At 42.0% G+C, this 25,315-nt stretch overlaps 1 protein-coding gene across 4 annotated transcripts in view; it reads right to left on the bottom strand.

The window, feature by feature from the left end:
• Positions 1-391: 391 nt before the first annotated feature.
• The window catches only part of add3a (adducin 3 (gamma) a), a 252,581-nt gene continuing 227,657 nt past the window's right edge, over positions 392-25,315 (bottom strand). For 3 of the 4 annotated variants that reach the window (XM_060842273.1, XM_060842272.1, XM_060842271.1), the window contains exons 12-16: positions 14,667-14,786; positions 13,669-13,758; positions 11,332-11,455; positions 9,000-9,083; positions 392-3,206 (exon numbers count right to left, since the gene is read on the bottom strand). In XM_060842273.1, coding sequence (XP_060698256.1) covers positions 2,935-3,206; positions 9,000-9,083; positions 11,332-11,455; positions 13,669-13,758; positions 14,667-14,786 — 690 coding nt within the window. In that variant the 3' untranslated portion in view covers positions 392-2,934. The remainder of the gene's footprint in view (positions 3,207-8,999; positions 9,084-11,331; positions 11,456-13,668; positions 13,759-14,666; positions 14,787-25,315) is intronic. The other variant, XM_060842274.1, reaches the window with a different exon arrangement.

Raw genomic sequence — 25,315 nt, 5'->3', positions numbered from 1 at the left:
TCTACACTGCCAAGAATCTTACCATTAGCTCAGTACTCTTTTTTTTTCCCTGTTACTCCTTCCGAAGTGAATCACCTCATACATTTCTGTATTAAATTCCATTTGCCACCTCTCCTCCTAGCTCTGCAGCTTATCTGTGTCCCTCTGTAACTTGCAACATCCTTCAGCACTATCCACAACTCCACTGACCTCCATGTCATCCACAAATTTACTGACCCATTCTTCTACGCCCTCATCCAGGTCATTTATAAAAATGACAAACAGTGGACCCAAAACTGATCCTCGCGGTACACCACAAATCTCCAATTTTAAATTTCAATTTATAATATTAACTTGATCATAGTAAATAAATAAGACAATTTTTGATGTCTTTATATATGTAGGTATTTAATTTTTCATAGAGTAAGTAAGCTACTATACAGAGTGCCATTTCTTTTACATTCTTTAATAAGCAAATTCCAGATTTTGAAATGCTCCAAAGATTTTAGATGCTTTACAGAATTTCAAAAATATAAGAAAGCAATGGAACTTCTCAGAATATAATTTAAAAAGGACATTATATCACACAATTAGGGCTTAAATTGGTTATTAAGATTATTGGAAAATAGTCCAGTACATGATACAAATGACAGATTTCTAAAATTGGAACTGTATTTCCACATCAAAAAATACTGTTTATTTGTGGATTTTACATTAATTTGCTACACAACTAAAAGCAACTTTGTCAAACATTTTCCACAGGACAATGGGTTGTTGCACATGTTTGTAGTGCGAACAAGGTGAATTAACTCTATTTAGTGTATAGCTGTATAAATTATGTAGACAGGAACTGCCCCCCCATAACAAAAAAAATTACCAAAAGCACAGAGCTTGGATAATTACTACTTAAACAATTAATAACTAAAAGTTCAATTTTTTAAACTAAAATTCAATTATCAGTTTAATCTTTCCAGTATTTCTTAGTGTTGACGTATTGTTCCCTTTCAGAGATGCATTGCTGTAGCCCAATCCCCATCTCCTTAAATCTTCCAATTACTTCAATTCCATTTATCAACATACATTATTCAAAATCAAACTACCATTCACATTACTAAATGGGATTCTGATCACGGACGCCAGTGCTAGTGGTTTAATTTATCTGTTCTTTTTGATAGCTCAAGTAGTGGCTTTTTCTCATTGTAACTTGTGAATCAAATACTTCTTTAAATTTATTCATCTTTTGCTGGCAGTTACCATGAAAAGATAACTATTTGTAAAAAATATTAGTAAGCAAAGTCTTTTATCTCCTGTAAATACACAGGGGTTCAAATATGGAGAAACTATTTAAAAGATCACAATACTTAAACTTTTATAGATTTTACACTTACAAAAATACCTTCCTTCAGTCGTCTGAAACAACTAATCATATTAAGAATGCCTTTTCTTCCCTCTCATCATGTTGTTAGCAGAAGCACAATGTCCACACCAAAGGAGGAGGAAGTGAACAGTACACGCAAATTTAAGTATGATTGCAATTTAAGATGCTGTTGAATGCACCCATCATTGATCATTTTTGTCTTTCAACAAGGTAAAAATCTTATCTGCACATTCCACAGTACATGAGAAATAATTTTATTGCAAAAGCATTACAAGAGAACATAAAATATATTTTAAAGGAAATTCTCTTGATAGTTGTGGTTGAGTGTTCAAAAAAATTGTGGCATTTGGAAAATATTGATTCAAAGCTCAGTGTAAGTAACTAACACCGTACAGAGTAAACTCACTTAAAATCAGACACAAATGGCTACCTGTTTCAATACCAGTCTTAAATTGAGGAAACCAACTTTAAGGGGCACAAGTTTTTCATGGAGGTCAAAGTGTCAACCAACTCTCAGGCTCATCAGTGGGAAAGCCAAGAAAGCAGGTTCCACCTAGTGGCTAAAAAAAAATCAAGTAACATAAAGTATAGCCAGGATACGGTACCATTCTTTTTATTTCATATATCATCAGACTTCTCAACGGCTTAAAATAGGGAGGCAGAGGGGATTAAAAAAAATAGTTCAACTAAAATAGTTGGATCACTTGGAACATACAGCCATTGGTTTTGATATTATGTTCTTGCTTAATATTTTTCAGATCATGCATCTAAAATGTTATTTTCATGCCTTTTTTCCCCCTTTTTAATCTCTCTACAAATTGAGCCACAATTCCAGTCCCACCCTAAAAAAACCAATTGCTGTAATACCACGTTTTGATCTAATCTCAATCCTTCCCCAATCCTTTTCTCATTGCACACCTTGCTATTCCCTTTTTGGTAGCATCATTTCTCCTTCATTTGGTTACCTCACGGATTCACTTAGGATTTAAATTGCTAGTAAGTTATGTATCACCAAAAAGTGCAGTAAAGCATTTTTTAAAAAACACTATTGACATGACTCCAGTTTGTTTTCATCTAGTCCACTAGTATCAGAACTATGACATGCCTGATAGAACTCTGGTATACTAGAGTCAGGCATTTGTTATTCTGTCATTAGACCCTTGTATTGCATGCTAGTAATTGTTATTTTATAGTATTAAAAATTTAAGATAGAAAGTTGTCAGCAATGGATTAAATCATGTGTTTAATGTATAAAATTTCCACATTTTGGTGGATATAATGAGATGTTTATTTTAAAAAGATCAAAATGAATTCAACAGTTTATCTGCTCCAAGTCTAGAATTCACTAGAACGTGATTTACTTTTGGCAAAAGGTTAATTACTAAACAAACTTGCAATAAAATGTTTTAATGCCAGATTAATAACCCCTATATAGATTTGGCCTTTTCCTGTATTCTAAGTCAGTGCAGTTAACTGACGTTTAGCACATTTAGCTGAGGAACATATCAACATCAAGCATACAAAATTGACATATTCAACTAGCATTCCAATTGTGCAGCATCCCTGCATACCTATTATTACGCTTCCACCTTTTCCTTCTTTTTGTTCTTTTTCAGAAATGATGGTGTACGGAATTTCTTTTTCTTCTTGGAGGGTGATTTAGAAGGAGACCCCTCAGGTGAAAGGGTATCACTGACGTTCAGATCTATCTTTTCTGTTGTCTTGATAGTAATTTCCACACTTTCCATTGTGCTGGTTGTTAACTGACTGATACGTTTTGTCACATCTTCTGTTAAAGCTTGTCCATCATCTTTTCCTCCATTCACCACCACAGCTGGCACATTGTTTTCTAAGGCAGAACGATCAATAAGAAAGTTTAATTACCAATTATGAAAGTCTTCAATAAATGACAGAGGCTGCTGTGTAATTTGCTCTAGGTCTGGAAGCCAGACATGTGATGATGAATGTCCTTTTCTAAGGCACATTAGTGAATCAGTTTGTTTTCCTAAGCAACCTGGTAGTTACATGATTCCTATTACTGATACTAACTTTTCCCCGATTTCAGATTTATATACAGAGGTGTGAATTATTACTGGATACTAAATTACTAATTCCATGACATAACTACTAAGTTACCATATAGCCTTCCAAATCATATATTTGAAGTGTCTTAAAATGCTGTTCACAATATACCAGAATAAACAAACTTGTGTGGCTGCATGTGGAAGGGGAGAATACATGATTGATGTGTGGTTATTTTGAGGAATGTGCTCAAAGTGTTTTAATAATAAAAAAAACTGTCTTCGTCAGGTGTGTAGTTGAACTTAATGAGAATTAGTATATGTCCAATATAAAAGCTGTGATAAACAAAAGAATGCAAGGAAGACAACTTATTTCCAAACTGGAAATAATGATAGAGCCAAATAATAGGTTTTAATGGGGAAATGGACTCTTTTTACAGCAAATAACAGTTCCATACTTACAGAAGTTAGCATCCACTCCACATCTATTTCACCCATATCATTTATCATCTTTAATCCCTCAGTCTGATCTCTCCTTATTCTGAATTTCACAGCATATTGGCTTAAACTGTTCAATTTCTCTTCATATGACAAACCCCGCATCCAAGGGATCAATCTGGTGAACCTCCTCTGCCAATACATCTTTCCTCAAATAAGGGGACCAAACCTGTATCCAATGCTCCAGGTGCAGTCTCACCAATATCTTGTGTACTTCCTTACCTTTACATTCTATTCCCTTAGCTGTAAAAGTCAACATCCCATTCGCTTTCTTTAACTGCTGTACCTACATGCTCGTTTTCTGTGACTCATGAATGAGTTCACCTAGATCCTCTGCACCAGAGCATCCCAAAGTCTCTCCCAATTAAGTTAATAGATTGCCTTCCCATTTTTTTGACCCACATGCATGACCTCTTAATTATCCACATTAAACTCCATCTGCTACATTTTGGCACACTCTCCTATCCTATCTATATCCATTTGTAAGTTTCTTATTCACTCGTTGCAATTTACCATCCTGCCTATTTTTGGGTCGTCTGCGGATTTGGTTATTGAACCTGCTACCCTGTATCCAAGTCATTAATGTAGATTGTAAATAGCTAGGGTCCAAGAACTAAACCCCCGGAACTTGCCATCTAGAAAAAAAAATCTCTACTCTCTGTCCATCAGCCAGTCATCTTAGTCAGGCTAAATTACCCCAAATCCCATATGATCCAACTTTCTGAATTAACCTTTTGTGCAGCACCTTATCAAATGCCTTCCAGAAGTCAAGATAAATCATAACTACAACATCCCCATTATTCACTTTGCTTGTTACTTCTTTGAAGAGCTCTAGCAAATTAGTCAAACATGTTTTCCCTTCACAAAGGCATGCTGACTCCAAAAGATAGCATTTTGACTTTCCAAATGTCCTGATTACTTTCTTGATAACTGATTCTAATATTTTCCCAATAATAGATGTTAAATTGTAATTTCCCACATTTTGGCTCCCTCCCTTTTTGAATAAGGGCATTATATACAGCGCAGTACAAAAGTTAGCACTCATATTTGAAAATATTAAATCAATCTTAAGACCATAAGAGTGGAAGTAAGGCCATTCGGCCCATCGAGTCCACTTCACCATTCAATCATGGCTGATGAGCGTTTCAACGTCACTTACCCACACTCTCCCCATATCCCTTAATTCCTTGCAAGATTAAGAATTTATCAATCTCTGCCTTGAAGACATTTAACGTCCCCGCCTCCACCGTGCTCCGTGGCAATGAATTCCACAGGCCCTCCCACTCTGGCTGAAGAAATGTCTCCTCACTTCCGTTTTGATTTGACGCCCTTCTAAGTTTAAGGTTGTGCCCATGGGTCCTAATATCCCCACCTGATGGAAACAAATTCCCAGCGTCCACATTTCTAAGCTCTGCATTATCTTAAGTTCCTATTAGATCTCCCCTCAGCCTTCTAAACTCTAATAAATAAAATCCCAGGATCCTCAGCCGTTCATCTTATGTTAGACCTACTATTCCAGGGATCATCCGTGTGAAACTCTGCTGAACACGCTCCAGTGCTAATGTGTCCTTCCTGAGGTGTGGAGCCCAAAACTGGACACAGTACTCCAAATGGGGCCTAACCAGAGCTTTAAAAAGTCTCAATAGCACATCACTGCTTTAACATCTTGCGATAAATGACAACGTTACACTGATTTCTTAATCAGGGACTCAACCTGCAAGTCAACTTTTAGAGAATCCTGGGCTAGCACTCCCAAATCCCTTTATACTTTGGCTTTAGGAATTTTCTCACCGGTTAGAAAATAGTCTGTCCCTGTATTCTTTTTTCTGAAGTGCAAGATCTCGCATTTGCTCACATTGAATTTCATCAGCCATTTCTTGGATCACACTCCTAAACTGTCTAAATCTTTCTGCAGCCTCCCCACCTCCTCAGTACTACCTGCTGCACCTAACTTCGTACCATTGGCGAACTTTGCCAGAATGCCCCCAGTCTCTTCGTTCAGATCATTAAAAAATAAAGTGAACAGCTGCGGCCCCAACACTGAACCCTGTGGGACACCACTTGTCATTAGCTGCCATTCCAAAAAAAAACCTTTTAATCAAACTCTCTACCTTCTGTCAGACAGCCAATCCTCAATCCATGCCAGTAGCTCACCTTGAACACAAAGGGCCCTCACCTTACTCAGCAGCCTCCTGTGAGGTACCATATCAAGGGCCTTTTGGAAAGTCTAGGTAGATAACATCCTCTGGGTTTCCCTGGTCTAACCTACTTGTTACCTCTTCAAAAATTCTAACAGGTTTGTCAGGCACTATTTCCCCTTACTAAATCCATGCTGACTTGTTCTAATCAGACACTGCACTTCCAAGAATTTAGAAATCTCATCCTTAAAGATGGATTCTAGAATTTTACTTACAACCGAGATTACACTAATCGGCCTATAATTTTCCATCTTTTGTCTTGATCCTTTCTTGAACAAAGGGGATACAACAGCGATCTTCCAATCATCTGGGACTTTCCCTGACTTCAGTGAAATTTTGAAAGATTACAACCAACGCCTCCGCTATTTCTTCAGTCACCTCCCTCAGAACTCTAGGATGTAGCCCTTTGGGGCCAGAAGATTTATCAATTTTTAGACCTTTTAGCTTTTCTAGCACTTTTGCTTTTGTAATGGTTACCATATTCAACTCCGCCCCTTGACTCTCCTTAATTATTGGGATATTACTCATGTCTTCCACTGTAAAGACTGACACAAAGTATTTATTAAGTTCTTCAGTTAAGTTATTCAGTTATTTCCTTATCTCCCATCACTAGCCTTCCTGTATCAATTTGGAGCAGTCCAATTTCTACTTTTGCCTCTCGTTTGATTCTTACGTATTGAAAGAAACTTTTACTATCAATTCTAATATTACTGGCTAGCTTCATATTTGATCCTCTCGTTCCTCTTTGTTATCCACTGTTTGTTTTTGTCGTCTTCCCAGTTTTCTGATTTCCCAGTTTCTCTTAGCCACTTTTATAGGCTCTCTTTTTCTCCGATACGTTTCCTGACTTCCTTTGTCAGCCATGGCTGTCTAATTCCTCCCCCACCCCCAAACGAAATTATTCTTTGCTTTGGGATGAACTTCTGTACTGTGTCCTCAATTACTCCTGCCATTGTTGCTCTACTGTCTTCCCCATTAGGCTCTGCTTCCAGTTGATTTTCATCAGTTCCTCTCTCATGTCCTTATAATTACCTTTATTTAACTGTAACACCATTACATCCAATTTTGCCTTCTCTCTTTCAAACTGCAAACTGGACTCTACCATATTGTGATCGCTACCAGAACACTGGTTCCAGATCGGTTCAGATGGAGACCTTCCTATTGGTACACATCTCCCCAGTTCCAAAACTGATGTCCATGTCCCATGAGATGGAAACCCTCTTTGCTACACCAATCTCTTAGCCATGTGTTTACTTCCCTAATTTTCTTATCCCTATGCCAATTAGCACATGGCTTGGGCTGTAATCCAGAGATTATGACCCACGAGGACCTGTTCCCGTACTTTAAGATCTTTTATAAAGTCTGAGTCATTGCATTTCACTAGGTCCAGAATAGCCTGCTCCCATGTGGGATCCATCACAAGCTGTTCCAAAAAGCTATCCCATAAGCATTCCATGAATTCCCTTTCTCTGGATCCACTAACAACATTATTCACCCAGTTCATTTGCATATTGAAGTCCCCCATGATCACCATGACCGTTGTCTTTCTGACATGCCTTATCTATTTCCCAGTACATCCTGCGCCCCTGGCCCTGACCACTGCTGGGAGGTCGTACGTAACTCCCATTTTTGTTTTGTCTTTGTGGTTCCTCAACTCCATCCACACAGACTCCACATCATCTGACCCTAGTCATTCAGTGCCATAGATTCTTAACAGGGTAACCCCGCCCCTCTGCTGCCTCCCTGTCTTTTCGATAAGTTGTTTAACTGCCAGTTCTGAACCCCCTGCAACCGTGTCTCTGCGATGCCTACCACATCATAATCATTCATAATGATTTCTGCTGCTAATTCATCTACTTTGTAACAAATACTACTAGCATTCAGGTAAAGCACCTTAATGCTAATTTTCTTATCCTCATGATTTCCATCACCTCTGGTAGTATGTCCTATGTTCTCCTTCCTTTTTGCTTCATTCATAGCCTGCCTCCAACTTTAGCCCTGCACACATTCTAACCTGCTGCTTATCTTTCTACTTAACTCCATACTCCCTGTTGCTTTCCCTTTCCCTTCCCCCCGACTCACAAGTTTAAAGTCCTGGTGACCACTCTATTTATCCTTTTAGCCAGAACACTGGTTCCAGATCGGTTCAGGTGGAGACCGTTCCATTGGTACACATCTCCCCAGTTTCAAAACTGATGTTCATGTCCCATGAGATGGAAACCTTCTTTCCTACACCAATCTCTTAGCCACGTGCTTACTTCCCTAATTTTCTTATCCCTATGCCAATTAGCACATGGCTTGGGCAGATATTATGATCCTTGAGGACCTGTTCTTCAATTTCCTTCCTACTGCTTGACAATCCCCCAAGAGGTCCCCCTTCCTAGCCTTGCTTATGTTGTTTGTGCCAATGTGGACCACAACAACTGGATCCTCTCCCTCCCACTCCAATGTCCTTTCAAGCTGGTCGGAGATGTCATGCACCCTGGCACCTGGCAGGCAACATACTATGTGGGATTCCCGATCCGACTCTCACAGGATACTATCTGGCCCCCAATTATAGAATCCCCTATAACAGCTACTTGTCTTTTTGCTCCCCCCTCTTGAGTGGCCTTCTGTACCATGGTGCTGTGGTCAGCTGGCTCACCCTATCCATAGCCCTTTTCGTCATCCATATAGGGAATGAAACTCTCATACCTGTTAGACAAGGTCAAAGGCTGAGGCTCCTCCACTCCTGAACTCAGAATTCCCCTACCTGCCTCACTTACAGTCACACCCTGTTGTGTGGTGTGTAAATATTTAAATAGAATGCTCGAATGCTCTCCTTAAGATGCAATATTCATAATGCAAACAGAAATATGTAAAAGGTTGAGACATAAATGCCAGAAGGGTATGCAAATGGCTAATAAACCACAGTTAGTATCCCACCTTCTAATTTTGCTGGTATGACTTGTGGGGATTGAGGTGGTGATAGCGCAGAACCATCATCTGATGTTAGTTCCTGTTCAATATCTGTAGAAGAGGAGTTAGTTTTTCTTCTTTTTAAATGATGTTATAATACCACATGCAGTGCAAGATATCATCATGCTTCTTTTAAGAACAAACTAAAACGTATTTTATTTACAAAGCCAACAACAGTGATTTTTTTTTAGATTAGATTAGACTTACAGTGTGGAAACAGGCCCTTCGGCCCAACAAGTCCACACCGACCCGCCGAAGCGCAACCCACCCATACCCCTACATTTACCCCTTACCTAACACTATGGGCAATTTAGCTTGGCCAATTCATCTGACCCGCACATCTTTGTGACTGTGGGAGGAAACCGGAGCACCCGGAGGAAACCCACGCAGACACGGGGAGAACGTGCAAACTCCACACAGTCAGTCGCCTGAGTCGGGAATCGAACCCGGGTCTACAGGCGCTGTGAGGCAGCAGTGCTAACCACTGTGCCACCGTGCCGCCCTTATTGTGGTTAAAACATTAATTCTGCTATTTCACTGTGGAATATGAAATGCTGGAGTTTGTGGAAAACACAACTAAAAGCAGCATTATTTTCATAAATGAACCAAGCAAAAAACTGAACAGAAAACCAAATTAATTACAAAGTCAGCAGGTCACAATATCCAGCAAGCAACTTTTGAATAAGCTCCATCTGTTTCTTTTATTCAATCATTTGGATGCAAGCTATGATGGGGAGTTCGACACAAAATTAATTTTAAAGTATTCTTAAGTGTTGATCAATGTGGCTGAGAGTTATCTTTTTTGCTCCATGGACCCCAGAGATCCAAACATGGTAGTGCCTTCCGGAACTGGAAAAAATCAATAGCTCAAATAGTGCTGGCATGCTGGTTGGCATGCCAAACCCTCTGAGCAGTCCTGTGCATGCACAGCTCAGAGGCAATGTTGGTCCTGATGCCAGTGACTCATGCCAAGTATTGTTCCAGTAACTGGTAGCCTTCTGTTATAGTGTTCAAATATTCAAGCTTCACGAGTCAGCCTAAATAATAAAACAAGCCACTGAACAAAGAGAGAAGTGGACGTGTACAATATTCAATTGGAAAAACAATATTCTATTGTGGCTACTTTTTCCATTTTTCTTGCTGCTCAGAATAGGTGATGCACTAAAGGTAGAGAACCTGGACTATAAAAATCTGTTTATTTTTGACATTGCTTGGTAGTTTTTCACTTCATAGGACTGATTGAGACATTGTTTAGGGCAGTTGGCACAACTGTCCATACAACAGGATATCCAAGTTGTTTCATTGTAAGTTAGAAAAAAAACAGGTAAAGATCTGTAAGTCAAAGTGAAATGAAGGGAGTAAGGAAACAACTTTTTAGTATTGGGACATTAAGGGAACAGATGGATGAATGATTTTTTAAAAAATGAAACAAGTATGCATTTTAAAGGTGGGAACATGCATGCCCCTAAAGAAACCTGGTCTAAATAAGAACTATTTTCACCATTTCTCAAATCTCATGATTATAGTAGTTGCAAAACAAAAGCTACTCAATAATGCATTTCAATCCTTGTCATGCTTCACTCTCCTGTCAAATAGCAGGGAAGCTAGCAAAGAAACTGCAAAGAGATAATGGCACGAAAGATCAAATATGATCAAAAATACATTCTAACACTTAGTAACAGGGATAGCTCCTTCATCTCTCAAATTAATTTTAATATTTTCACCCCTGGCAGAGTGATATCAGACATTCCTCTTAAAGAGAGCAAGGGAAGAGCTTATCTTAAGCCACTTTACCCACAATGAAAAACAGTTTGAGAATCACCTTTGAATAATCCTCTGGGAGCTGAACTTCAACTCAAGGACTATGCAGATAAACCTAAAAAAAGTAGAATAGAAAATACTACACAAGCTTCTAATCACAGGCTCTTTAAAATGTAACTTCCAATTTTAAACAAAGGGGTTTGGTGTGTAAGCCAGTGATATCACTTGGTAACTTGAAATATCATTAAGTGGACAAAGCATCAACAGCTTCAACACTTTCTTAACTAAGAAGAATACAACTATTGGGGATATATATATTTCATAGGTTAGGGTCTGATTGAAGTTCTCAAAAAAAGCTATTAAAATTAAAGTACATGTAGAATTTAACTTTGTTAACCACAAGAGGTCATTGTTTTCAATTTATTCTAATACAACTTCTCCATAATACAGAAATTTAAAGCTTCTTTGCAATATTGTGATTATAATTTTCTGCATATTTAACCATTTTTAAAAATATTTTAAACATAATTTATTTTACCATCCAATCCTTGTTGCTTCCGTTCAATTATCCTTTTGTATTCCTCCAATTCACATTCATTCAGGTAGCTGAATGGGTTTGGTGGTCCTGATGGTAACTGATCTTCCAGTTCTTTAATATCCAGCTGTACAGGATGGGAGGTAAATATATTTACACAACTTTAGGTTCCAGCAGCAGAGAATTTTGACTTCATCACAATATTCTCAAAATTCACAGCATTTTCTTACAGACTTCTAATAACTGACCAATGGTTGTATCATTGAAAAGGAGACAATTTAGCAAGTTTCGAGAAGAGTTGTAGTTCAGGTTGAGGATCTGGATGTGTTTGCTCATGGAGCTGGAATGTTTCGTTTCAGTTCCTTTCATAGTAAGAGCAATGTAGAGGTATGACTTTAATTGAACTAATGACTTTAATTGAACTAATTACCATTCAAAATCACCTAAGGGAATCTTAACAGAAATGACTGTCGTACTGAACTAATCGTCTAGTCTTTCCTCAAGGCAAATCTCTCATTGCAGGTATTAGTACAAATTAACTGTTTCTGAACTGATATTAACACAGTAACATCCTTCTCTAAGTATGGTGACTAGTACAGTCCTTCATACATGGTCTCAATGCCCTCTATAACTGAAGCATAACCCTCTTAGTCTTGCATTCAATTCCCCTCACAATTAACCATCACATTCTATTAGCTTTTCAGACTACTTGCTGTATCTGCATACTAACCTGCTATTCATGCATGAGAACATCAAGATCTCTTTGCGTTGCTGCTCAGCAACCTCTTAAAATTTTGATAGAAAAGAGAGGGTTAAGAATATGCTCCTGGCTCCAAAACCAAATTAACCATATTAACAAGAACAACAAATAGAGACCACAGTGACATCTAGGGGTAACAATGTTTCAGCCAGGTTTTCAAAAATCTGTCAAATTTTTTGAACAATGCTTGTCTTTAACAAGTTCCTGCTGACTATCTTTGAATAATCCCCAAATTTCTAAATACTCAATAGTTTCACTTTATTTTATTAGAAATGTACATCACTCATGGACATTCTCAAGATGGTTTTCTTCCTTTCTTTATAAAAACATCCTTGAAAAAACAGGCTAGCACAGCACACTCTAGTCATAGAACATAGAACAGTGCAGCACAGAACAGGCCCTTCGGCCCACGATGTTGTGCCGACCACTGATCCTCATGTATGCACCCTCAGATTTCTGTGACCATATGCATGTCCAATAGTCTCTTAAATGTCCCCAATGACCTTGCTTCCACAACTGCTGCTGGCAACGCATTCCATGCTCTCTCAACTCTGTGTAAAGAACCCGCCGCTGACATCCCCTCTATACTTTCCCCCAACCAGCTGAAAACTATGACCCCTCGTGTTAGTCATTTCTGCCCTGGGAAATAGTCTCTGGCTATCGAGTCTATCTATGCCTCTCATTATCTTGTATACCTCAATTAGGTCCCCTCTTCTCCTCCTTTTCTCCAATAAAAAAAGTCCGAGCTCAGTCAACCTCTCCTCATAAGATAAGCCCTCCAGTCCAGGCAGCATCCTGGTAAACCTCCTTTGAACCCTCTCCAAAGCATCCACATCTTTCCTATAATTGGGCGACCAGAACTGGACACAGTATTCCGAGTGCAGTCTAACCAAAGTTTTATAGAGCTGCAACAAGATCTCACGGCTCTTAAACTCAATCCCCCTGCTAATGAAAGTGAAAACACCATATGCTTTCTTAACAACCCTGTCCACTTGGGTGGCCATTTTAAGGGATCTATGTACCTGCACACCAAGATCGCCCTGTTCCTCCACACTGCCAAGAATCCTATCCTTAATCCTGTACTCAGCTTTCAAATTCAACCTTCCAAAATGCATCACCTCGCATTTATCCAGGTTGAACTCCATCTGCCACCTCTCAGCCCATCTCTGCATCCTGTCAATGTTCTGCTGCACATACAACAGCCCTCTATACTGTCAATGACACCTCCAACCTTTGTGTCAGTGGAGGTGTCATTAACAGTATAGAGGGCTGTTGTAGGCTGCAGCGGGACATTGACAGGATGCAGAGATGGGCTGAGAGGTGGCAGATGGAGTTCAACCTGGATAAATCTCAATCATTTGAAAGAGAACACGATTCTTTGACACTGACCAGTCTTAAAAATAATTGGTATTGCTGCTGCAGTTATGCAAATCCAGTTACAGTTCCCGTTTTTGGCAGTTATTAGTGGCTCAGTCATAGATATTGTTGTTTTAAATGGAGAGAACTGTAACTTTATAAAAACACAAACCACTCAATGAAAGAAAAAAAAGTATAGGATGAAATATTTGATACAACTTTACCGGGGCGCTTTTCTTCTCTACAACAATACCAGCCAGTAATTGCGACTGTGGCCCAGCAGTCTTCATGTCATATCGATTCTGTTCACGAATCTGTAACAAAAATAGTTCGTTGATCCTTGGTTCAGATATGCTGTGTATTGTACGAGACATGATACTACCATAAATATCAAGCAGCTTTGACCTAATCAAAGAGCATCATGCAATATTTTTGGCTTCAATTAAAATCACCTGGCTCTGGGCAGATCAGTGAGAAGACATCCTAAAAAGTTCAAAGGCTTTTGGAAGAATTTTTCACCACGAATACATGAAACTGAGGAAACAGCAAACTGTTCACATAAATTGTCATATAAATATGACAATTCCAAATTCTCCACAAATGGAATCGAAAAATATTTTAAAATGGAAATTAAAGAGAATTTACAAAATAATGTGGAGGAAAGGAACCATTTTAACATATTTCCTATCCCCTCAGTCTCTGCTTTTTATGTTGCCATGCCATCCAAAGCACAAGCTCCTATACAGGTTATTTTGGAAACAGTAAAAGTACTTTAACTGCCAGTAATTTCATAATGATTCTTCAAGTATGTTTATGAAAACATTCAAAACATTTTTTGGAAATTTTCATTTGTATGCATTTAATAAAAACATAATGGGTCCATCTTATAATAAATAAATTGGTTGACGTACAATTTGGTGATGATGCACATAATTGAATTCAACATATTTATATACTTGTCAAATATATGTTGAATATATTGTTGAAATAGGATTTTCCACCTGGACCACTGAACAATAGATTAATGCTTTAAGACAGTGCTCTTATGGCACAGTGGTAGTGCACCTCCTCTGAGCCAAAAGGTTTGTGTTCAGATCTGGTCCAAAGGTGGGTCATAACCGATATAAACAAGTTGATTAAAAATAGAGATCGCTTTAAGAGAGCACAAAACAAAAAATTGAACTGTTCCATATATGGAACCAGATACAGCCACAAGATTTACCTTGTTTCTTCTGTCCTGGACCTCCCGGGGATCTGTATTTAATGGAACAAACTGATTAGGATCTTCTATCTTGATTGGTGTTCCACTACTCTGTTTTGACACATTATCTGTCTTTTTCCACTGGGGGGGGAAAACAAAAATATCTACATAATTCTTAGAAAAATAATAGACCACATTTTCCAGTCAAAGTAATGCAAGTCTGCTGGCACTCATTAATAATGAAAGAAAGTAGGACTTTTCCATATCTGCTGTTGTAGTCATTGTAATGAAGTCAGCCAGGTAGGCCTCACAGAATTAATTTCCTAATGGGGGCTGTTAACCTGGTCCAATCGGAGTCCTGGCTGACAGATAAGAACAGGGATGTCTTCACTGTGTCTCACACCTGCACACACACAACATGGGTGCGGGGGAATAAATAAGCACTACCGCAATTATAGACAAAAAAGAACAGGGGTGTCAGGCCGTGGAGGGGGTCCTTAAAGCCGATTGCCTGCCCCTCTTCCGCAGTTATATTAGAGCCCGAGTGTGTCTGAAGAAGGAGCATGGGGTGTCCACCAACACCCTCAAGCTGTTCAGGGAAAGGTGGGCGCCGCAGGGAGTGGAGTGCATTATTTGCCCATCCAATTCTATTTTGATTTAATCCCTGCCCTCCCCTTCACTGTTTGATCACACAGCATTGCACTTTGATGTCAAGGGCACTGCTTGTCACTGGCAACTTGGGTGCTGCTTTTCCTCCTGATGGTGGGAACTGAATAAAGATTTGTGCATCTTGTGTCTTTCACTGTGTCTCACACCTGCACACATACAACATGGGTACGGGCGAATAAATAAGCATTACCGCAGTTAGAGAAAAAAAAGAACGGGGTGTCGGGCCGTGAGGGGGTCTTTACAGCCGATTGCCTGCCCCTCTTCCGCGGTTATGTTCGAGCTCGGGTGTCTCTGGAGAAGGAGTACGCGGTGTCCACCAACACCCTCGAGCTGTTCAGGGAGAGGTGGGCGCCGCAGGGAGTGGGGTGCATTATTTCCCCATCCAACTCTATTTTGATTTAATCCCTGCCCTCCCCTTCACTGTTTGATCACTCAGCATTGCCCTCTGATGTGAAGGGCACTGCTTGTCACTGGCCACTTGTGTATTTCCTTTCTTCCTGGTGGTGGAAATTGAATAAAGATTTGTACACGTGTTGTCTTTCCCTGTGTCTCACGCCTGCTGCGGGAAATATAAACACTACCACAGTTAGGTGGTAGTGTGGGGGTAATAACAAAAAAAACCTAGAAAAAAAAATCGGGGAAAAAAAGAACAGAAGTGTCCACGAGCCACTCGGGTGTTTCCTTTCTTCCTGGTGGTGGAATATAAATAAAGATTTACACACTTGTTGTTTTTCGCTGTGTCCGATACCTGCACACACTCAACACAGGTGTGGGGGAAAAATAGGCACTACCACTATCAGGCAGTTGTGTGGGGAAAAAAAGAAAGAAAATATAATCAGGAGATGTAGAGTCTCTACTATTTGGGGAATTGACTCTGTGCTGGCTGGTGCTACAGTCACTGTGTTACTGCTGCTGTTGGTTTCTGTTTGCTGAGGGAAACCTGATTCCTGAACTGGTTGAATTATTTAGCCAGTTTTTTAAAAAACTGGTATTCCTTTTTTAGTGAGGACTAATTTTTAAACTACCTGATCCACACATTCGATGTGTTTCAGGTGTAATAGTTCTCAATAGGGGAGAGTTGTTTCCCTGGCTTCGTACGACCTGTATATTACTCTTGTCTCTTTTCCTTTGAGAAAAGGACAATGTTGACTTTGTGGCAGGGCTTAGCCCTTGGACTCTGGGTTTCTTTGTTTTTTGTCATAATTTGGAGATGCCGGTGTTGGACTGGGGTGTACAAAGTTAAAAATTACAACACCAGGTTATAGTCCAACAGGTTTAATTGGAAGCACACTAGCTTTTGGAGCGACTTCCTTCGTCAGGTGGTAGTCAACCACCTGATGAAGGAGCGTCGCTCCGAAAGCTAGTGCTTCCAATTAAACCTGTTGGACTATAACTTGGTGTTGTGTGATTTTTAATTTTGTTTTTTGTATGGATCTTCACTGTTTTTTGGTATTTGGACTGAGCCCTTGTGAGAAAATACATCTTACCAGATGAGCTGTTCCTAGCGGTAGGCCTGACCCTGGGACTAGGCCTCTATAATGGCTGAACACCTGTGTGCGCTGGGAGGTGAGCACTTACTGCATCTTGAAGTTCAGGAGGAGACCTTGCCTTTGGAAATGGACCAAACACCTGTGAGTTAACTGCACCTTTACAATGTACTGTGTTCCTGTGAGTGGAGAAAGTGAGGTCTGCAGATGCTGGAGATCAAGAGCTGAAAAAGGGCTTATGCCCGAAACGTCGAATCTCCTGTTCCCTGGATGCTGCATGACCTGCTGCACGTTTTCAGTAACACATTTTCAGCTTCCTGTGAGTGGGCCTGGTTCTCCAAGGATGGGTCAGGACTCGATGAAGACTGAACACCTGTGTACTGTTGGGTGTGCATTTGCTGCCTTCAGAAGTGGATTCTGCCCTCGGTTGTGGACTCTTTTTAGCAACGGACTCTGCAGTTTGGAGTGGACTCTATTTCTGACAGTGCACTTTGTACACTGGAATGCATTCTGTTCCTGGGAATGGATCCTACACTTTGAAGAGAAATGTTTATGGTAATGGACTCTGTGTACCAGAAAGAACTCTGTCAATTGCCAAAAAAAGAGTCTTGTTGCTTGTTGGGTTTATCACCTGCATTGTCTTGTGTGCCCCTGGGTCTAGCAGGCCTCTCTGTGAGCTGGGAGGCTCATAGGTTATCCTGAAAGCTGTCATCCTGAGGGCTGGAGGGTGGGTAGACTGTCCTGTGAATCTGAAGGTTGGTAGGCTGTCTCGATGCCGGTCGCCCCGAAAGCCGGAAGATGGGTAGCCATTCTGAGCACTATCGTCCCAAGAAAGGGTGAATGGGACGGGCTGTTATAGAGGTGGTCTGAAGGTGTGTCAGAGTGGCGAACAGCCAGAAGGTGCGTAGGGGCAGACAGAGACCCAGAGGATTTGTGGGCTGCCCTGTGTGCTGTTGTCCCAGGGAAGGGGACGGGCTGTCGGAGAGGTGGCTGGAAGCTATGTCAGGGCAGTTTACAGGACGAATGGCATATCAGAGTGGGCGAGACCCCAATGGTACATAGGGGCAGACAGAGAACCGGAAGGCAGGTAGGTCGACCTCAGCGCTGTCACCCTGGGCAGTGGAACAACAATGGCAGAGGAAGAAAGATCCTAAGGGGAGGCAGAGGCAGCCATGGCTGACGAGGTAAGTTAAGGACTGTATAAAGATAAAAGAGAAGAAGTATAGCAAAGCAAAGATGAGCAGGAAGCCAGAGGACTGGGAAACTTTTAAAGAGCAACAGAGGATAACTAAAAAGGCAACACGCAGAGAAAAAATAAGATACGGAGGCAAACTGGCTAAAAATATAAAGGAGGATAATTAAATCTTTTTTAGGTATGTGAAAAGAAAAAAATGGTTAAGACTAAAATTGGTCTCTTGAAGACAGAAATGGGTGAATTAATTATGGGGAACAAGGAAATGGCAGAAGAGTTGAATAGGTAGGTACTTTGGATCTGTCTTCACTGGGGAAGATACAAGCAATCTCCCAGATGTAATAGTAGCTGAAAGACCTAGAGTAATGGATGAACTGAAGGGAATTTATATTAGGCAGGAAATGGTGTTGGAGAGACTGTTAGGTCTGAAGGCTGATAAGTCCCTGGGACCGAATGGTCTGCATCCCAGGGTACTTAAGTGAGTGGCTCTAGAAATCGTGGATGCTTTGGTAATCATTTTCCAATGTTCTGTAGATTCAGGATCAGTTCCTGTGGATTGGAAGGTGGATAATGTTGTCCCACTTTTCAAGAAAGGAGGGAGAGAAAAAATAGGAAATTATAGAGGTGGGAAAGATGCTGGAATAAATTATAACAGATGAAATTACAACTCATTTGGATAGCAGTAACAGGATAGGTGCTTGACTAATCTTCTGGAATTTTTTGAGGATGTAACTAAGAAGATGGACAAGGGAGAGCCAATGAATGTAATGTACCTGGACTTCCAGAAAGCCTTTGATGAAGTCCCACATAGGAGGTTAGTGAGCAAAAGTAGGGCACATGGGATTGGGGGCAAAATACCGACTTGGATTGAAAATTGGCTGACTGACAGGAAGCAAAGAGTAGTGATAAACAGGTCCCTTTCGGAATGGCAGGCGGTGACCATTGGGGTATCACAAGGTTCAGTGCTGGGACTGCAGCTGTTTACAACACATATTAATGATGTAGATGAAGGTATTAAAAGTAATATTAGCAAATTTGCTGATGACACAAAGCTGAGTGGCAGAGTGAAATGAGAGGAGGATGTTATGAGAATACAGGTTGACTTGGATAGGCTAGGTGAGTGGACTGATGCATTGTAGATGCAGTTTAATGTGGATAAGTGTGTGGTTATCCACTTTGGCAAGAAAGGAAGGTAGAATACTACCTAAATGGAGTCAAGTTAGGTAAAGGGGAAGTACAACGTGATGTAGGTGTTCTTGTACATCAGTCAATGAAAGCAAGCATGCAGGTACAGCAGGCAGTGAAGAAAGCTAATAGCATGCTGGCCTTCATAAAAAGTGGAATTGAGTATAGGAGCAAAGAGGATCTTCTGCAGCTGTACAGGGCCCTGGGGAGACCACACTTGGAGTATTGTGTGCAGTTTTGCTCTCCAGATTTGAGGAAGGACATTCTGGCTATTGAGGGAGTGCAGTGTAGGTTCACGAGGTCAATTCCCGGAATGGATGGACTATCAGACGTTGAAAGATTGGAGTGACTGGGCTTGTATACACTTGAGTTTTGAAGGATGAGAGGGGATCTGATTGAGACATATAAGCTTAGAGTCATAGAGATGTACAGCACGGAAACAGACCTTTCGGTTCAACTTGTCCATGCCGACCAGACATCCCAACCCAATCTAGTCCTACCTGCCAGCACTGGCTCATATCCCTCCAAACCCTTCCTATTCATATACCCATTCAGATGCCTTTTAAATGTTACAATTGTACCAGCATCCTCCACTTCCTCTGGCAGCTCATTCCATACACGTCCACCCTCTGTGTGAAAAAGTTGCCTCTTAGGTCTCTTTTATACCTTTACCCTCTCACCCTAAACCTGTGCCCTCTAGTTCTGGACTCCCCCACCCCAGGGAAAAGACTTAGTCTATTTATCCTATCCATGCCCCTCATGATTTTATAGACCTCTATAAGGTCACCCCTCAGCCTCCGACACCCTTTCAACTTTCACAACTTCTTTCCGATAGGAAGGAGACCAGAATTGCACACAATATTCCAACAGTGGCCTAACATATGTTCTGTACAGCCGCAACATGACCTCCCAACTCCTGTACTCAATACTCTGATCAATAAAGGAAAGTATACCAAACACCTTCTTCACTATCCTATCTACCTGCGGCTCCATTTTCAAGGAACTATGAACCTGCACTCCAAGGTCTCTTTGTTCAGCAACACTCCCCAGGACCTTGCCATTAAGTATATAAGTCCTGCTAAGATTTGCTTTCCCAAAATCCAGCACCTCACATTTATCTAAATTAAACTCCATCTCCCACTCCCCAGCCCATTGGCCCATCTGATTAAGATCCCATTGTAATTAGATTAGATTAGATTCCCTACAATGTGGAAACAGGCCCTTCAGCTCAACCAGTCCACACTGACCCTCTGAAGAGTAACCCACCCAGACCCATTCCCTCTGACTAATGCACCTAATACTATGGGCAACTTAGCATGGCCAATTCACCTAACCTGCACATCTTTGGACTGTGGGAGGAAACCAGGGCACCCAGAGGAAACCCATGCAGACATGGGAAGAACGTGCAAACTCCACACAGACAGTCGTCCAAGGCTGGAATTGAACTTGGGACCCAGTGCTGTGAGGCAGCAGTGAATCTGAGGCCATTGGCCCATCTGATCAAGAACCCAATTGTGATCGGAGGTAACCTCCTTCGCTGTCCTCTACATCTCCAATTTTGATGACATCTGCAAACTTACTAACTATACCTCTTATGCTCCCATCCAAATCATGTATATAAATGATGAAAAGTAGTGGACCCAGCACTGATTGTTTTGGCACTCCACTGGTCACAGGCCTCCAGTCAGAAAAACAGCCCTCCACCACCTTCTGTCTTTGACCTTTGAGCCAATTCTGTATCCAAATGGTGAGTTCTCCCCATATTCTGAGATCTTACCTTGCCCACCAGTCTCCCATGGGGACCTTGTCAAATGCCTTACTGAAGTCCATGTAGATCACATCTACTGCTCTGCCCTCATCAATCCTTTGTTACTTCTTCAAAAAAAACTCAATCATCAAGTTTGTGAGACATGATTTCCCATGCACAAAGTCATATTGACTATTTTATTAAAGGATTGGACATTCTAGAGGCAGGAAGCTTGTTTCTGCTAATGGGTGAGTCCAGAACCAGAGGACAGAGTTTAAAAATAAGGGGTAGGCCATTTAGAACAGAGTTGAGGAGAAACTTCTTTGAGACTGGTGGATATATGGAATGCTCTGCCCCAGAAGGCAGTGGAGGCCAAGTCTCTGGCTACTTTCTTGAAAATAGTGGAAAGTTCAGCCATGATCATAGTGAATGTTGGTGCTGGCTCGAATGGTCTACTCCTGCACCAATTGTCTATTGGGGTGGGCTGACCTAGAGGTGGCCGGAAGGTGTGAAGGGCGGCTAGGGAAGCCAGAAGGTGGGTAAGCAGTCCTGACTGCTGTTGCCCGGGGAGGGAGTGGGGGGGGAAAGGATAGGCTGTCCTACTGGAGGCCAGAAGGGCTGTCAGGTTGAACTGAAAGGGGCATGGGATTGGACCAAGAGCCGGAAGAGGTGTAGGGGCGGGCTGCCTTAGAGTGGCCGGAAGATGGGACGGACGGGTGGGTTGTTGGGGTGTCTGTATTGTATGCACTGTTTTTATGTAATTGGACTGTTTTATGTGTAAAAATGTCATTGCTACTGTTAGTAATGATTGAAAGTGGGATTTGAGGTTTGTCCTCATTTCCCTGAAAACTGGTTTGAATGGTAGAGTTTGGGGCCTGGCTTTTCCATTCCTCTCCCTTGTAAAATTCCTGTTTCTTTGTATACAGCTGTTAATGTCAATCGTTTTGTAAACTGTATATTGTTTAATAAAATATATAACCAGGAATAAAAAGAACAGGAGTGTCCACGAGCCACTCGGGTGTTTCCTTTCTTCCTGGTGGTGGAATATAAATAAAGATTTACAGACTTGTTGTTTTTCGCCTTCTCCGACAGCTGCACACACACAACACAGGTGTGGGGGAAAAATAGGCACTACCACTATCAGGCAGTTGTGTGGGAAAAGGAAAGAAAATATAATCAGGAGATTTAGAGTCTCTTCTGTTTAGGGCACTGACTCTCTGCTGGCTACAGTCAGTGTGTTACTGTTGGTTTGTGCTTCTTTATTTTTTTGGAGGGGGAAAACCTGATTCCTGAACTGGCTGAATTATTTTGCCAGTTTGTTAACTGGCATTCCTTTAATAAGGACTGATTTCTAAACTGCCTGATGCACGTGTTTCAGGTGTAACTCCGTTCTCATTCGGGGAGTGTTATTTCACTGGTGGTTACAGCCTGTGTGTTACTCTTTTTTTCTTTTGAGAAAAGGATAATATTACTTTTGTGGTAGGGCTTAGCCCTTGGACTTTTGTTTAGCCCTTGGTTTTTTTTGTATGTGTCTTCACTGTTTTTGGTATTTGGGCTGAGCCCTTGTGGAAGACGTACATTTTACCAGAGCTGTTCCTGTGGGGAGGCCTAGCCCTGGGAGTGGGCCTCTGAAGATTGAACACCTGTGTGTGTGCTGGGAGGTGAGCACTTGCTGTATCCTGGAGTTTGGGCGAAGACCTTTCCTTCAGGAGTAGACCAAACTGCTGTGAGTTAATTGCACCTGTACTATATACTATGTTCCTGGAAATGGGCCTGGTTTTCCAAGGCTGGGCCAGGACTCATTGGAGACTGAACACCTGTGTGCTGAGGGGTGTACATTTGCTACCTTCAGGTGTGGACTCTGCAGTTTGGAGTGGACTCCATTTTGGACAATGCACCTCAAAAACTGGAGTGGACTCTGTTCCTGGGAATGGACTCTATATTTTGAAGACACTATTTGGACTATGTACCAGAAAGGACTTTTTTTTGGTAATTGACTTGTTTTCTGGGGTTATCACATGCACTGTCTTGTGTGTCCCTGGGTCTGGCAGGTCTTACTGTGAGCTGGGAGGCTCATGGGTTGTCCTGAAAGCTGTCACCCCGAGAGCCAGAGGGTGGGTAGGCCATTCTGTGAACCTAAAGGTTGGTAGACTGTCCTGAAAGCCGGAGGGTGGGTAGGCCACCCTGATGCCAGTTGCCCCGAGAGCCAGATGGTGGGTAGGCCATTCTGAACGCTGTCGTCCTGAGAAGGGGTAATCAGGACGGGCTGTCCTAGAGGTGGTCGAAAGGTGTGTTAAAGCAGCCGAGAGCCAGAAGGTACGTAGGGGCAGGCTGAGATCCGGAAGGCTTGTGGGCTACCCTGCACGCTGTCGTCCCAGGGAAGGGGACAGGCTGTCCTAGACGTGTCCGGAAGGTGTGCCAGGATAGCCCACTGGCCGGACGGCGCATTGGGGTGACAGCCCAATGGTATGTAGGGGCAGACCGAGAGCCAGAAGGCGGGTAGCCGTCCTCAGTGCTGTCACCCCAGGCAGGTACCGGGGCGGGCTGCCCCAGAGGTGGTCAAAAGGTGCTGAGGGTGGTTAGTGGGCCCGAAGGTGGGTAGGCCATCCTGACTGCTGTCATCCCAGGCGGGTACGGTGCAGGCTGCCCTAGAGGTGGTCGAAAGGTGTGTCAGGGTGGACCGAGAACTGGAAGGGGCATGGGGTGGACCGCGAGCCGGAGGGTATGTAGGGGCGGGCTGCCTTAGAGTGGCCGGAAGGTGAGAGAGACAGGGGCTTGCTGGGTCTGTATTGTATGCACTGTTTATGTAACTGGATTAGATTTTATGTACAAATTTCATTGTCGCTGTCTTTTATATGTGGAACTGGGATTGGAGGGTTGTCCTCATCTCCTTGTAAACTGGTTGAACGGTAGAGTTTGGGGCCTGGCTTTGCTGCTCCTCTCCCTTGTAAAATTGCTGTTGTAGACAGCTGTAAATGTTAACTGTTTTTTGTAGACTGTTTTTTGTAATTTGTTTAATAAAATATTATAAACAGGAGGGAAAAAAAATATAACCAGGAAAAAAAACAGAAGTGTCCACGAGCCACTCGGGTGTTTCCTTTCTACCTGGTGGTGGAATATAAATAAAGATTTACACACTTGTTGTTTTTCACTGTGTCCGACACCTGCACACACACAACACAGGTGTGGGGGAAAAATAGGCACTACCACTGTCAGGCAGTTGTGTGGAAAAAGGAAAGAAAAGGAGATTTAGAGTCTCTTCTGTTTAGGGCACTGACTCTGTGCTGGCTGGTGCTACAGTCACTGTGTTACTGCTGCTGTTGGTTTCTGTTTCTTTTTGGGGGAAGCCTGATTCCTGAACTGGCTGAATTATTTAGCCAGTTTTTTTTAAACTGATATTCCTTTTTTAGTGAGGACTAATTTTTAAACTGCCTGATCCACACAGTCGATGTGTTTCCGGTGTAACAATTCTCAATAGGGGAGTGTTGTTTCCCTGGCTGCGTACAGCCTGTATGTTACTCTTGTCTCTTTTCCTTTGAGAAAAGGACACTGTTGACTTTGTGGCAGGGCTTAGCCCTTGGACTCTAGGTTTCTTTGTTTTTTGTATGTATCTTCACTGTTGTTTGGTGTTTGGACTGAGCCCTTGTGAGAAAATACATCTTTCTAGATGAGCTGTTCCTGTGGGTAGGCCTGACCCTGGGACTAGGCCTCTGTAAAGACTGAACACCTGTGTGTGCTGGGAAGTGAGCACTTGCTGCATCCTGGAGTCTGGGAGGAGAGCTTGCCTCAAGGAATGGACCAAAACCCCTGAGAGTTAACTGCACCTTTACAGTGTACTGTGTTCCTGTGAGTGAGCCTGGTTCTCCAAGGATGGGCCAGGAATCTTATGGACACTGAACACCTGTGTGCTGTGGGATATGCATTTGCTGCCTTCAGGAGTGGACTCTGTTTTAGGAATGGACTCCATTTATGACAATGCACTTTGTACACTGGAGTAGACTCTGTTCCTGGGAATGGACTCTACATTTTGAAGAGAATGGTTATGGTAATGTACTCTGTACTGGAAGGGACTCTGTTTGTTGTTAATTGACTCTGTCTTGTTGCTTGCTGGGTTATCACCTGCACTGTCTTCTGTGTCCCTGGGTCTGGCAAGCCTTACTGTGAGCTGGAAGGCTCATAGGTCGTTCTGAAAGCTGTTACCCTGACAGCCAGAGGGTGGGTAGGCCATCCTGTAAACCTGAAGGTGGGTAAGCCACCTCGATGCCGGTTGCCCCAAGAGCCAGAAGGTGGATAGGCCATTCTGAGCGCTGTCATCCTGAGAAGGGATAATCGGGATGGACTGTCCTAGAGGTGGTCTGAAAGTGCTTCGGGGCACGCTGAGATCTGGAAG

Source organism: Hemiscyllium ocellatum, chromosome 22, assembly GCF_020745735.1.
Source record: "Hemiscyllium ocellatum isolate sHemOce1 chromosome 22, sHemOce1.pat.X.cur, whole genome shotgun sequence".
In the NCBI taxonomy this organism is placed as follows: Eukaryota; Metazoa; Chordata; class Chondrichthyes; order Orectolobiformes; family Hemiscylliidae; genus Hemiscyllium; species Hemiscyllium ocellatum.
Note: the sequence above shows the minus strand (reverse complement) of the source record. Positions and strands in the feature narration are given on the sequence as shown.